The sequence below is a fragment of the Cibotium barometz genome, chromosome 35, assembly GCF_041138505.1.
Source record: "Cibotium barometz isolate CiBa-2024 chromosome 35, ASM4113850v1, whole genome shotgun sequence".
Lineage (NCBI taxonomy): Eukaryota > Viridiplantae > Streptophyta > Polypodiopsida > Cyatheales > Cibotiaceae > Cibotium > Cibotium barometz.
In genome coordinates this window covers 22,897,615-22,909,171 of record NC_141080.1, presented here as the reverse complement: position 1 = coordinate 22,909,171, position 11,557 = coordinate 22,897,615, and the positions used below count along the sequence as shown (strand labels likewise).

At 38.2% G+C, this 11,557-nt stretch overlaps 1 protein-coding gene across 5 annotated transcripts; it reads right to left on the bottom strand.

Moving 5' to 3' along the window:
- Window positions 1–5,540: 5,540 nt before the first annotated feature.
- On the bottom strand, window positions 5,541–9,786 carry LOC147618239 (uncharacterized). Of its 5 annotated transcripts, XR_015262150.1 has the most exons (7): window positions 9,438–9,786; window positions 8,998–9,135; window positions 8,603–8,683; window positions 7,742–7,826; window positions 7,599–7,656; window positions 7,319–7,411; window positions 5,541–5,818 (listed from the first exon to the last, which is right to left on the bottom strand). XR_015262150.1 is itself a non-coding variant. In XM_086775112.1 (6 exons), exons 1-6 carry the CDS (start codon window positions 9,544–9,546, stop codon window positions 5,748–5,750), a joined length of 624 nt encoding a protein of 207 aa, XP_086631238.1. In that variant the 5' UTR covers window positions 9,547–9,779; the 3' UTR covers window positions 5,545–5,747. The 5 variants fall into 5 exon arrangements, 4 of the variants coding, with proteins under 4 accessions (XP_086631240.1, XP_086631238.1, XP_086631242.1 ...); XM_086775112.1 differs by lacking the exon at window positions 7,599–7,656 and having other exon boundaries at window positions 5,545–5,818; window positions 7,695–7,826; window positions 9,438–9,779; XM_086775116.1 differs by lacking the exon at window positions 5,541–5,818 and having other exon boundaries at window positions 7,357–7,411; window positions 9,438–9,779.
- Between the last annotated feature and the right edge of the window lie 1,771 nt (window positions 9,787–11,557).

The following is an 11,557-nucleotide window of genomic DNA, read 5'->3' as shown; positions in this document are numbered from 1 at the left end:
TTTTGTGGTAGCTACTACAAGTGAAGAGAAGAAGCTATCAAACATGCTATGTATCTTAAATCACAAGACGAACCTATTGTCAGTTTCTCTACAATAATAGATCATGGGCTTGAAGTACACTTCAAGAAACTAAAGCAAAAACTATAGACATTGCTAGCAAGTAAAAGTTAGTTGTCAAAGGAGTAAGGTGCAACAATCTGCGAGATGAGTACCCTTGAATGCAATTGAAAATAAGAGCACGAGGAGGCTTTAGCAAGGCTTTGGCATGATTGATTTGATCACATCAAATTTATAGTGCTGAAGGAGATATAGAAAAAGAGAATGGAAGCTGATTTTCTTGCATTTTTATAATTGAAGGAACCATGTGAGGTTTGCATGATGGGCACGCAACAATGTAAGGCATTTCCATAGGAGAGCAGCACTAGGGCAACGACTCCTCTAGAGCTAGTATATAGTGATCTCTATGGTACAGTGCAAGGCATTTCCACAAGAGAGTAATACTAGGGCAAAGAATCCTCTAGAGCTAGTATATACTAATCTCTATGGTATACTGCAAGGCATTTCGACAATAGAGTAATACTAGGGCAAAGAATCCTCTAGAGCTAGTACATATTTCTGGTAAGAGGTATTGATCTCTGGTAAGAGGTCTATTGCACCAGGAATATATTCTTACTTTATGTTGTTAGTCGACCATTATAGTAGGAAGATGTGGGTTTATTTCCTTCGAGATAAGGCTGAAGCTTTTGGCAAGTTTAAATAGTGGCATAAGCTTGTGGAGAATGATACATGAAAAAAGGTGAAAATGTTCTATATAGATCGAGGAGGAGAATTCCTTTCAACGAAATTCAATAGCTATTGCAAGGAGAATGTCATCAAGTGCTAACTCACACAACTGCTGACACACCTTAGCAAAATGGTGTTATATAATGCCATGATTGGATCGTCATGGAGATGGCTCGATGCATGCTAAAAGGGAAAGGGTTACAAGATATTTTCTGGGCTGACGCAGTAAGCACATTAGTTTACATCCTCAATCAGAGCTACACAAAGGCACTCAAGGCTATCACACTGAGAGGCTTACTCTGGTGAGATAAATCTTCAATGTCTTATTTAAAAACATTTAGTTGTGAATGTTATGTGCATATACCACATGCATCTAGGAAGAAGCTTGATGCCAAAAATAAGAAAAGTAACTTTCTTGGTTTACAATCAAGAGTCAAAAGCTTATCAACTCTATGATGTAGAGGTGAAGAAGATAATCATCAACCAAGATGTGGTGTTTATGGAGAAGCCACACTTAGTGGAGGAGATAACTCTATCATCAACCAGAGAAATAATCCACCATCAGCAAACCCACTAGCCAGATTTCCTCTCTTAAGGAGGAGTTTTTAGAGGATAAAGACTCTATTAACCACTCCGGTTAACACTACTTTTGCAAGAGTGGCTACGCTTATTGTACTCATCTTTTGTACCCGCGCTAAGCGGTTAGTAAAAGAGAAATGGGACGATCGAGCTTACAGTTTGTGTAATACTGGTCATGAGAAATAATTGTACATAGAGCTATGAACACTAGTTTTAGGCCCCCATTGTAAATGGGTGGTCGGCATTGTAACTATGGGCTCTTATATATAAGACATTTATGAAATATGAAAAGAAAAAATCCCATTAGTCTCATTTGAGCTTTGCCTCTTCTCTCTCTCTCTCTCTCTCTCTCTCTCTCTCTCTCATTTGAGCTTGTGGATGTATGCTTACTTGCATGCTTGATTGTTGGTGTGTGCTTGTAGGGATGGTGATTTTCTCACCTCTCTCCTTCTCTCCCCTCTCTTTGCTCTCTACCAAGTCCCTCCGGCATGCATGTGGAATGAAGTGAAGGTTGAGCTTTCCATAGCTCCCTCATTCTTGCTCTCTACCTACTACTAGCAATTGAATCTCCACTTGTGTGACACAAGCAGAGGTGGAGTGAGCCCCTAGCGCCTTCACATCGAGGAGTTAACCCTCATTAGGGTTGGCTAAGTGCAACTCTCCAGACTTAACCCTTGCATGTGTCTCTCTTCTCTTCTCTCTCCCTCTTGTATTCAAGGTAGTATGTTAGGTTTAACATCTTTTATGCACCATTGGTGGAGAATGCATTTAGCTTAGGGTCCTCCACTTTGTTCATTTGCTAGAGTCCTTGTTTGATTGGGTTAGAGCACAAATCCATTGTTGGTTGCTTGATTTTGTGCTTGTTTTTGTTTGTTGATGGGAACCCATGGAGCATTAAAGGTTGATCGAGCATCGGAGCATTGAGATCTTCACCGAGCATGAGAGAAGCAAGTGCTCAACATTGCTCTTGACATTCATGCAACTCTTTGATTTTTTGTTTCTTTTTATTAAGTTTGTACTTAAGTTTAATCCATATATTAATCTTAATTTGTTAGTTTTCATTAAGCATTGTAGGCACCAATAGATAGCTTGAGACTAGCTCTAGCTCTCTATTGAATCAAAAACACAAAAAATGGATGGAAAGATACCTAAATTAGCAGGATTCTGAGCAAAAACCACGCAAAAATCACTTTCTATTCGCAGTTTTGAGAAGCGTATAGCCATTTGCTTTACAAGCCACAATTATGGCACATCTACAATGCTCATTCCCTTTTCTTTGGCCAAATCTAGGAAGATCTTTAACCCTGAATGTGGCAGTTGCATTAAAAATAAAATAATTGCATTGAATTAGGCATAAAGTGCATTCAATTAAGTTAGTACAACTGAATTTGTCAAGGAATATAGTGGTTGGCTCTATCAGACCTATAGCCACTATGGTTCTCCAAATTTGATCATCCTCAAAATCTACAAAATATTTACTTCTACTTCTCTTTCTATGGTTCGAGCAATTCTCTAACTTCCTTCACATCTCCCTTTCTCTACGACTATGTTTTAAGCAATTCTCTAACTTCCTTCACATCTCCCTTTCTCTACTTCTATTTGGGTTAGAAATGCTACAAGTTGCTATAAATTTGATCATCCAAAAAATCTATAGAATCTTCACTTCTACTCCTCTTTCTATGGTTTGAGCGGTTCTCTAACTTCCTTTGCATCTACCTTTCTCTACAACTATTTAGGTTCGAAGTGCTATGAGTTGCTCTTAAATAGTAGAGGGTTGAGGATTGGTGGTGCCATCATGAAAGATATGTAGAAGGATTTTAACAAAAAAGTGTGAACCTTATATACAAATAGATGGAATTGAAAATTGCTCAAATGATGGTAATACTTGTAATAAGCCCAACTTGTAGTCCCTAGCCTTTTTAATTATTTTGCATAGGATATCTTTTAGTCTAAGATCAAAGATGTAATCCACCACCAAATGCCATAAGCAATGATGTTATCCCAGAAATGTATCCAGTCACATTGAGTGTAGCTCTCATGGCTATATAAGCCCTATGTATAAAAGCACATTGCAATCAAGCCTATAGCCACATGGCATTAAGTCTTCAATCCTTCTAAGCCTTTTTTCTAAGGCTTGATAAGCCTTATATTATTAATATAAGGCTCATTAAAAAGGCATCGACATGGCAACTATCCTCACCAAAGATGACCAAGGATATCTGCAATGACTGCCTACCTCCGCCCGAATTGTTGCATCGGAATCCATTTCTCAACTTGATGTAGATCTCGAGTTAGATTACCTGCTTCCATAACTTGACTGCCTACCTCCACCGGAATTGTTGCATTGGAATCGATCGCTCACAACTTGGTGTAGATCTCAGGGTAGATTGACTGCTTCCATAACTTAGTGCTGATTGAGAGCTAGGCTCCTAGCTTCTGTAATCTTCTTCAGCAGGCTTGTAAGGAAATCCCTAGTAATTATTCTAAACCAAAATCCCTAGTAATTATTCTAAACCAAAATCCACAAAAACTCAAGTAGACCACTCTCATGGCATCACCAGTTATTACCTCATCTTCTAAGTTCTGGATAAGTTTAATGGTGGCCAAGGATTTCATACTTGGAAAATTAAAGTAAAAGGGCACTTAATGAAAAAAAACCTATGGAGTCTTGTGAAACCATTGAGTGAGGAAGAGGGGGTTGCTACTTGCCTTAAATTCAAAGGCCTTAAATCCTTAAAATCTAGGCTTGGCATAGTGAAGCGAGGCTTAGCTAATTTTGTGGAAGAACAGGTCCATTGCGCCGAATTTGAGCGCAAGAAGAAAAAAAGAAGAGAAGGCTGTCAATGTTGTTGAATCATAAAGAAGAAACTTTTTTACATAAGCATGGTAATTGAGAGTGGGATTAAGGGTTTCAAGGCATGAGGATTACATTGGTGGCTTCTGATCTGAAGGAGAGGCAATGAAGTGAAAAGTGGCTTTCTATCATGAAGCATGGGTTTTCCATGAGCAGAGGTGGTTTTTGTCAAAAAGGTGACATTAACTCCTTGCCCTTGATCAAAGATTCAATCCTGTGGTGGTGTAGAAAATTCACCAAGGTCACCCATCTTTTTCCCAAAGGTCTTCATGTCCTTGTCTTCATTACCCTTTGGATTTTTGTGAGCTTCTTTAAGTACTTGTACCCAATGCTCTAATAACAATGTCAGGATATTTGTATAACTTGAAGAATTAATCCCTTACAACAATGTATCAATAGAACTAAAACTTTGGCTTTTTGTGAGCCCAATGTCAAGATCTTTGTACAACTTGAAAAAATTATCCCTCACAACAATGTATCAATATAACTATGCATAACTATCTAATGCATCCATGGTAGGTCCATAACCTTTCAATTAAAAGTCAATGTGGCTTACATAGCACCTCCTTATTTCTTGTGAAATGCCTCGTTTAGAGAGGTCAATGATGCAAAGGGGCCTATATTGTATACCAAACTACTTTATAAATCCAATAAACTCAACATGATGAAATTATTGCTTCTACAACTTGAAATTATAAGTTACTTACTTGTGGGACTAGTCTTTGATAAACGATGATAAAATTCTTTCTTGTGCAACTTAAAATTATGAAATACTTACTTGTGGTGGGAACTAGTCTTTGATACACTAAACCAAAAATGCTGAAATACTTGCTTGTGCCAAAATATCTTTTGTGATAACTTAGGGTACTAAATTAACTTAGGTTCTTTACACACTTAGAGGAAAAAACGAAAAATGCCGAGACAAGGAGGAGATCTCCCCCATCGATTCTCATGGATGAGGAGTCTTCCCCATTCATCTCCCCACCAATATGAAAAAAGGGGGGTAGCTTGTAAACACCCTTTTGAGAAAAGGGGGATAGCTTTTAAACACCCTGACTTGAGTTAACAAGCGGGTATCTTGTAAACACCCTTTTGAGAAAAGGGGGATAGCTTTTAAACACCCTTTTGAGAAAGGGGGATAGTTTTTAAACACCCTGACCTGAGTTAACAAGGGGGTATCTTGTAAACACCTATATGAGAAAATGGGGGGTAGCTTGTAAAAACCCTAAGTTAACAAGATACAAGTAGAATCAAATGAGTTGCCAAAAATTATTAAGAGTGCACCAACGATTGCACACAGAAGCAAGCGGGTATACTACAATAACGATGACATTACAAATAACCATAATATGATTACACAAATAAGCAAGCGGGTATACTACAATAATGACATTACAATAACCATAATATGATTGCACAAATAAGTAAGAAGATATACTACAATAATGTACAATAACCATAATATGTATCACTTGTGGTTATTATGTAGAAGGGCAAAGAGAAACCCTTTCATCTTGGCTAAAAATATAGTCTAGCCAATGCAAGTGCCCAATGCAAGTGCCCACATGATTATTAGCTTGTGTAGAGATGCTCGCATCGTACCTATCAAAACAAAAGTAAACAAAATGCTCATGTGAAACCAATGTAATGTGAAGAAGAGTTTGCCCAGTAGATTTCACAATTTGAAAGTGGATTTTCTCATTATTACTTCTTTCATCCGTGAGCTTTTAGCTAGCCTTCATTATTGATAGTACTTTCAAAAAAATAAGTGCTAACTTTTTTAAGGTTAATGCATGTGATTAGGGGTAGTACAATGAATTAATGGGTTTAGTTAATTAAATAACGAATATACAGTTAACAGAGTCTCCTATAACTCCTCTAATTGAGGTGCTAGAGGAGACTAAGGCTTTAAAAAACACCACCACACTTAAAAATAGCATAATCTTTTGAAAGAATCATCAATAAATATAGGGGACATTTCTCTCTCTCTCTCTCTCTCTCTCTCTCTCTCTCTCTCTCTCTCTCTCACACACACACACACACACACACACACACACACACAAAATTTCCCTCCCTCCCCCTCTATTCATTTTGTGAGCCGTGCACCCTTTCTCGTACGCCTTTCACTATCAAGACATACTTTGATGTTATGAATTGGCCCCATTATAGAGGGCATCATCTTAACTATATGATCTATCATTGGAGGGGGGTATTAGATTCTTCCTACTGGATGAGGCATACACTCCTCTTCCATATTGGCACATTCTATAAGCCACATGACTACTTGTAGTACCTTACATATGTTTTTAGAATAGGTAGCTAGATTTTTAGTTTTAGGTCTTTAGTTTCTTTTCCATGGACTAGTATTCTCATGGTGATTTGTAGCACCATTTGCTCCCATTGACCCTTCGGGTCTCTTTGAGGATGTTAATATAGCTCTCTCTCTCTCTCTCTCTCTCTCTCTCTCTCTCTCTCTCTCGCATGTTATCTTGACATCCAATTTACTCATGGATCATATATAACAACTTTTTGGTCTCATAGTTTGTGAAGGACTCCTATATCTCCTAGATGAGATGGCACAAATCCAAGTCCTAGATAAGACAATCCAAAAGCCATGTAGTGTACTATCTATCCTATTACTAGGGATCCTCGAGGTGTAGAAGAAGGGGGCATGGTCAAAGAAGATGGTTTTAGCCAAAATGCTAGCACCACCCCATTCTCATCCCCACTCCTCAAAGCAAAATCAATCGAGCCAGGTTATTTTGGAGCTTTGGTCCTAACGATGCTACTTGGTTGATTTGAAATCTTTGCACTTGTTCTTCCTTTAATGCATGCAGCTAGGGGGGTGTGGGAACCAAAGCAGCTATTATTATGCACACACACCAGTTGCATAAGATTTCATCAATTTTTCAAGAGAGACAAAGGGACACAAAGCCATGTTGAAGGCTAGCCCTACCCATCAACTATATAACTCGATACCTTTACGTTTTCTGTCGTGTCAATTTATTTTATAATACTTTAACATTGATTCAAAGTTAGAATGAGACTCTATACCTTTACTTTAGGTGGTTTAATTCAACGAGCTCGGGCTTGGACTTGTACCTTCATTTGAATTTCGAGCTGATGATGATACAGGTGGTGGTGGTGGCTGTGGTGCACTTATGTTTAACATATTACAATCAGCTCCTATGGAACCTGTCAAAAAGGTTCATCTTAGTGTGCCCAATCTATGAGCAAGACATTGATGCGAATGTGGAGACATTGGAGAGACACAGTAAACATATGCATTATGAAGGCATCATCACAACATTAAGGAGGCATACGTACCAACATATGCACTATGAAGGCATCATCACAACATTAAGAAGGCATAATTACTAACATTGGAGACATAAGGAGCACCTGTATTGGGGAGAGATAATCACATGCACTAAAGAGGCCTAAACACCAACACCAAAGAGACATCATAAGCACTTACATTGGTGAAGACAGTATCCATCTGAATTGTTAAACAAATTTATATACCCAGGGTTACACTTGCACTCATAATTGGTACTGGAATTTCCTGAAGGAATGCATTCTCCATTTCCACAGACGGAAAGAGAGCAAACTGAAACACATAAAAAAAAAACAAGTTGCAAAGTGTCGAAGGCAACAAGATCATGTGATTTAGGAAATGATATAATGTATCTCTACTAGCTTGCCCATGTATCATCATGATGCATTATTAGGTGAACTTATTTAGCAGTGTCCAAAATATGGCTATGTGCATTGCTAATGAGGTGCTTAGATCATAGAGAAACACAAACAAAAGTGTTTTTCAGAATTTTTATACTTTAAATAGCATGCTGAGAGAAACCTTAAGTTTTTGACACTAGCATCAATGGTGCTATAATAGTTAATGATGAACTCAACTATTGAGCACCAAAAAGTGTCACCTAGTAATTCATATAGCATTTTTTGATACCGGTTTCCATGGTTAAGCAAAGAACAACTTACACCCATCAACTCATGTATCCTAATGGTTATTAGAATCATCAAGTTTATGGATGGATGCCATTGAAACATTAAAAAATGTAAAACCACTTTCAAGAAATTTAGAACCTTAAAAAATGTAACCCCTTTTAGGAAAATTAGAACCTTGAGAAGCTAGCATAGGGTGGCTTAAACACATCAAAGTTTAAAGGGCACATCAAAACTCCTAAAGATGGTCTATTCAAAATCATATACAATAAAGAGTTATTTTATTTGCAATGTTTGCTTACTTGAAATTGAACTTTGAGAAGAAGAAATTAATTATTTTCCCCTTTTCAAATGGAGATAGTTTTTTTCTTTTTTGAGAGGAAAATTAAGAATTTATTGGCATAATTTTTTGAATACACTTACCGTTAAACGAGCCAGCAGTTGGAGTAGCAGCAGGGGGTGTTGCTGTGCTACTAGAATTAGAGCAACCCGAATTAAATGAGCCTGCAAAGGCATGGAGAAAAATCAATAACAGAGATGCAATTTAAATTTCTGGTTCATTAAATTCTTTCTCAAAAAGAAAACTACTTAAAATTTTACTATGTAGCCAATGAAGATACAGCCTAACAGTAAAGTGTTGAAGTCCCATACAGGAGGTACTGGGTTCAAAACCTGCAAGCTGTTGACGGTGACACGAAGCACACACGCACACTAGCACAAAAAACACTAGCACAAAAACTTCTTTAAAAAAAGAGAGGAAATTTTACTATATAAATTAGGAAAAATAGAAAAAAGAAAATTAGAGTGGCGTTGCTTACAATTGGGGAGAACACAGGGTACCCAGGAAGCTCCATTGGGGGACTTCCAGCCATCATCACAGTGGCACTCGTAGAAAGGAAATGAGGAAGAGTTCACACAATTGCCCCTCACACAATTCACCACACCGCACAGAAGAGCTGCCCACCATGAGTTGGAAAATTAATAATTAACGTTAATCAAACCATTAGACATAATCAAAAACTTAGTATCACACAATCAGTTGGCAATAATTGGAAAAAATAATCTTCTAATTTGTGGGCTCTCTGGACTTTGTTTAAGCCAATTTATCTCCTCCTACTTCGCTGGATCAAATTCTTAATTGTGGGTTTTCCTCACAAATCAACTCCTTAAACTGCGCGGTCAATACTCTAATATCAATCCAAACCAGTAAGATTCCTTTTTATTAAAAAAAAACGCGAAAGGATTGATCTGTATTTACAGCTTTCGAGGTCGAGCCCAAATTGATCAAAGCCACTTTCCCCTTGAAAACTAGAAAAGCAGAAAAAACAAGAGAGAACTATTAACATCACACAATGATGCCAGGCCATGGCAGCAAATTCAAAATTGATATTTAGCTTCTGCTGAGTAATCAGCTCCAGTCTCTAAGGCTGAAAACTTAGGATAATTAAGAGTTTGGATTAATGTTAATACTCTTGATCACAGGTAGTTTATGAGTGGAGCTCTGTCTGAGATTAAACCTAATTAGAAATTTAGACTAAGAGCTTGCGATGGTATTAATGCAGGATTAACGTTAAAGTCCATGGGAGTTGTTGTGGGTGGGTGTGAACCCATTAATAAACACAGGCAGAATGTCAAAAAGGCTTCAACAAATCGTCTTTTAATGCTCGTGTCTTTCACCAAGAAATTGGACTAAAACCAGCCGAAACCTTTTCACACTTTTGAAAGCCCGGGAACCTGGAAGTTGGGCGGGCAAGGTTTGCACACGGGCGGACTATCAACGTTTCTGATGGGACATACACATTATAGTAAACTTAGCCATTCACAGTTGATAGGCCTTCCTTCTTACAAACCATTTAAATACCTACAATTATGTTGCACACGTGGGCGGACTATCGATGTGTATAGCGCGCATCGAGCTAGATGACTATGGTTAGTTAACTTTGGTAAGGGAGAACACCAGGAACACAGAATTCATGAACGAAATGTGAGTTCATGTGTGAGGTGTAAGCCTAAACAATTGCATGTGAGTTCATGTGAGACCCAAGCCTAAACAATTGCAAAAAAAAAAGGTTGGTACCTTCCTAACATTAGACTCTTTTCCCAACTCCTCATTCCCCATTTCTCATCATCCTTCCCTTGCCTCCATTCTTCTTGAAAAAAATCTTACCTTCCCTCTTGATGTAGAAAATATACTTTTCTCCGAAACCCTTTTAACCATAATATTTCCCTCTTGCTATAAAAGAGTAGCATAGATTAAAGAATCAAGGAGAGAACATGAAGTTCTCACAAGCATTCTCTATTATCATTAAGTGGTATTCTTGGTGAGAGACTAATTGTTGCATTTGGGGTTGATTCATCACTTCATTGGGTGGCACATTAGCGTGAAGAAGAAGGTGTCAAATCTGTCCACATATGTGTGTGTAAGTCTCTATGTGAGCACAACATTCTATGTGGCTTTGTGTGACAAAACCCTAATCATTACCTTAACTATTCCTCTCATCCTCTTAGTGAGTGGAACATTCAGAGATTCAAGGAGGGCTCATCTCTTAGTGGAACACACCATTATGGGTGAACATGCATTAGAACAAGGAAACCTCAATATGTGAGAGAAACCTTGTGTGAGAGCATAGTATTGGTGTGCTGATTGCATTGTGAAGAGAGGGTTGATTGCATCAATGTTGAAGCATTGAAGCTGAGCCTAGAGACCTTCTTCAAAGCCATCATCAACTTCAAGCGGTAGCCCCCTTTGATTCTTGAAAGCATCAACACAAACAAGGTAGGAAAATCTGTTTTTTTTATGTGTGCAAAACAGATTTTGGAGGCTTTAATCACAATTGTGTGATTGTGCATTGTAATCATTGTATTAGGGCTTTAGTAGCCCACCTGAGGGCGTCAAGCTCTAAGCCTTGAGCTTGCAGAAAGCGCATGAAGCCAGACGACTACAATCAAAAGACTAGAGGCGGGGTAAGAGAGCTCCTGTGTTGCTGAGAAGAGAAGGCAATTTGGAGGCCCTCAATAGCCTCACATTGCAACAAAACATAAGCATTCCGTAAGGGCTTGTGTATCCCTGTTTGTAGGGCGAGTCAGCTCAGCAGAAAACCAACCTATGATCGGCGGCCTTGAGAGTACATTGTTACAATTCCAGCCAACAAGGTCAAAAAGAGCTCATTGTAGAGGACCCCAATTTTGTTTTAAAATAAATGGGCCCTCTAAAGTTCTCATAAGAATCTTAAATCATATAAAAACTTTGTATGCCAAATGAATCCTCTCATTTTTTAAACCAATAGACCGAATTGGAGTGAGATTTAAGGAGTCTACTACCAATGAGTGAATTTTAGATTGGGGTCGCAGGTGTTCTTTTATCCCCACCTCTAGTAG

Coding starts and splice junctions, on each gene's coding strand:
- LOC147618239 (XM_086775112.1), bottom strand. CDS start 9,546: ATGGCCTGGCATCATTGTGTGATGTTAATAGTTCTCTCTTGTTTTTTC. Junction 8,684..8,997: donor ACCCTGTGTTCTCCCCAATT/GTAAGCAACGCC, acceptor ATGCCTTTGCAG/GCTCATTTAATTCGGGTTGC. Junction 5,819..7,318: donor AGCTCGAAATTCAAATGAAG/GTACAAGTCCAA, acceptor TTGTTTTGATAG/GTACGATGCGAGCATCTCTA.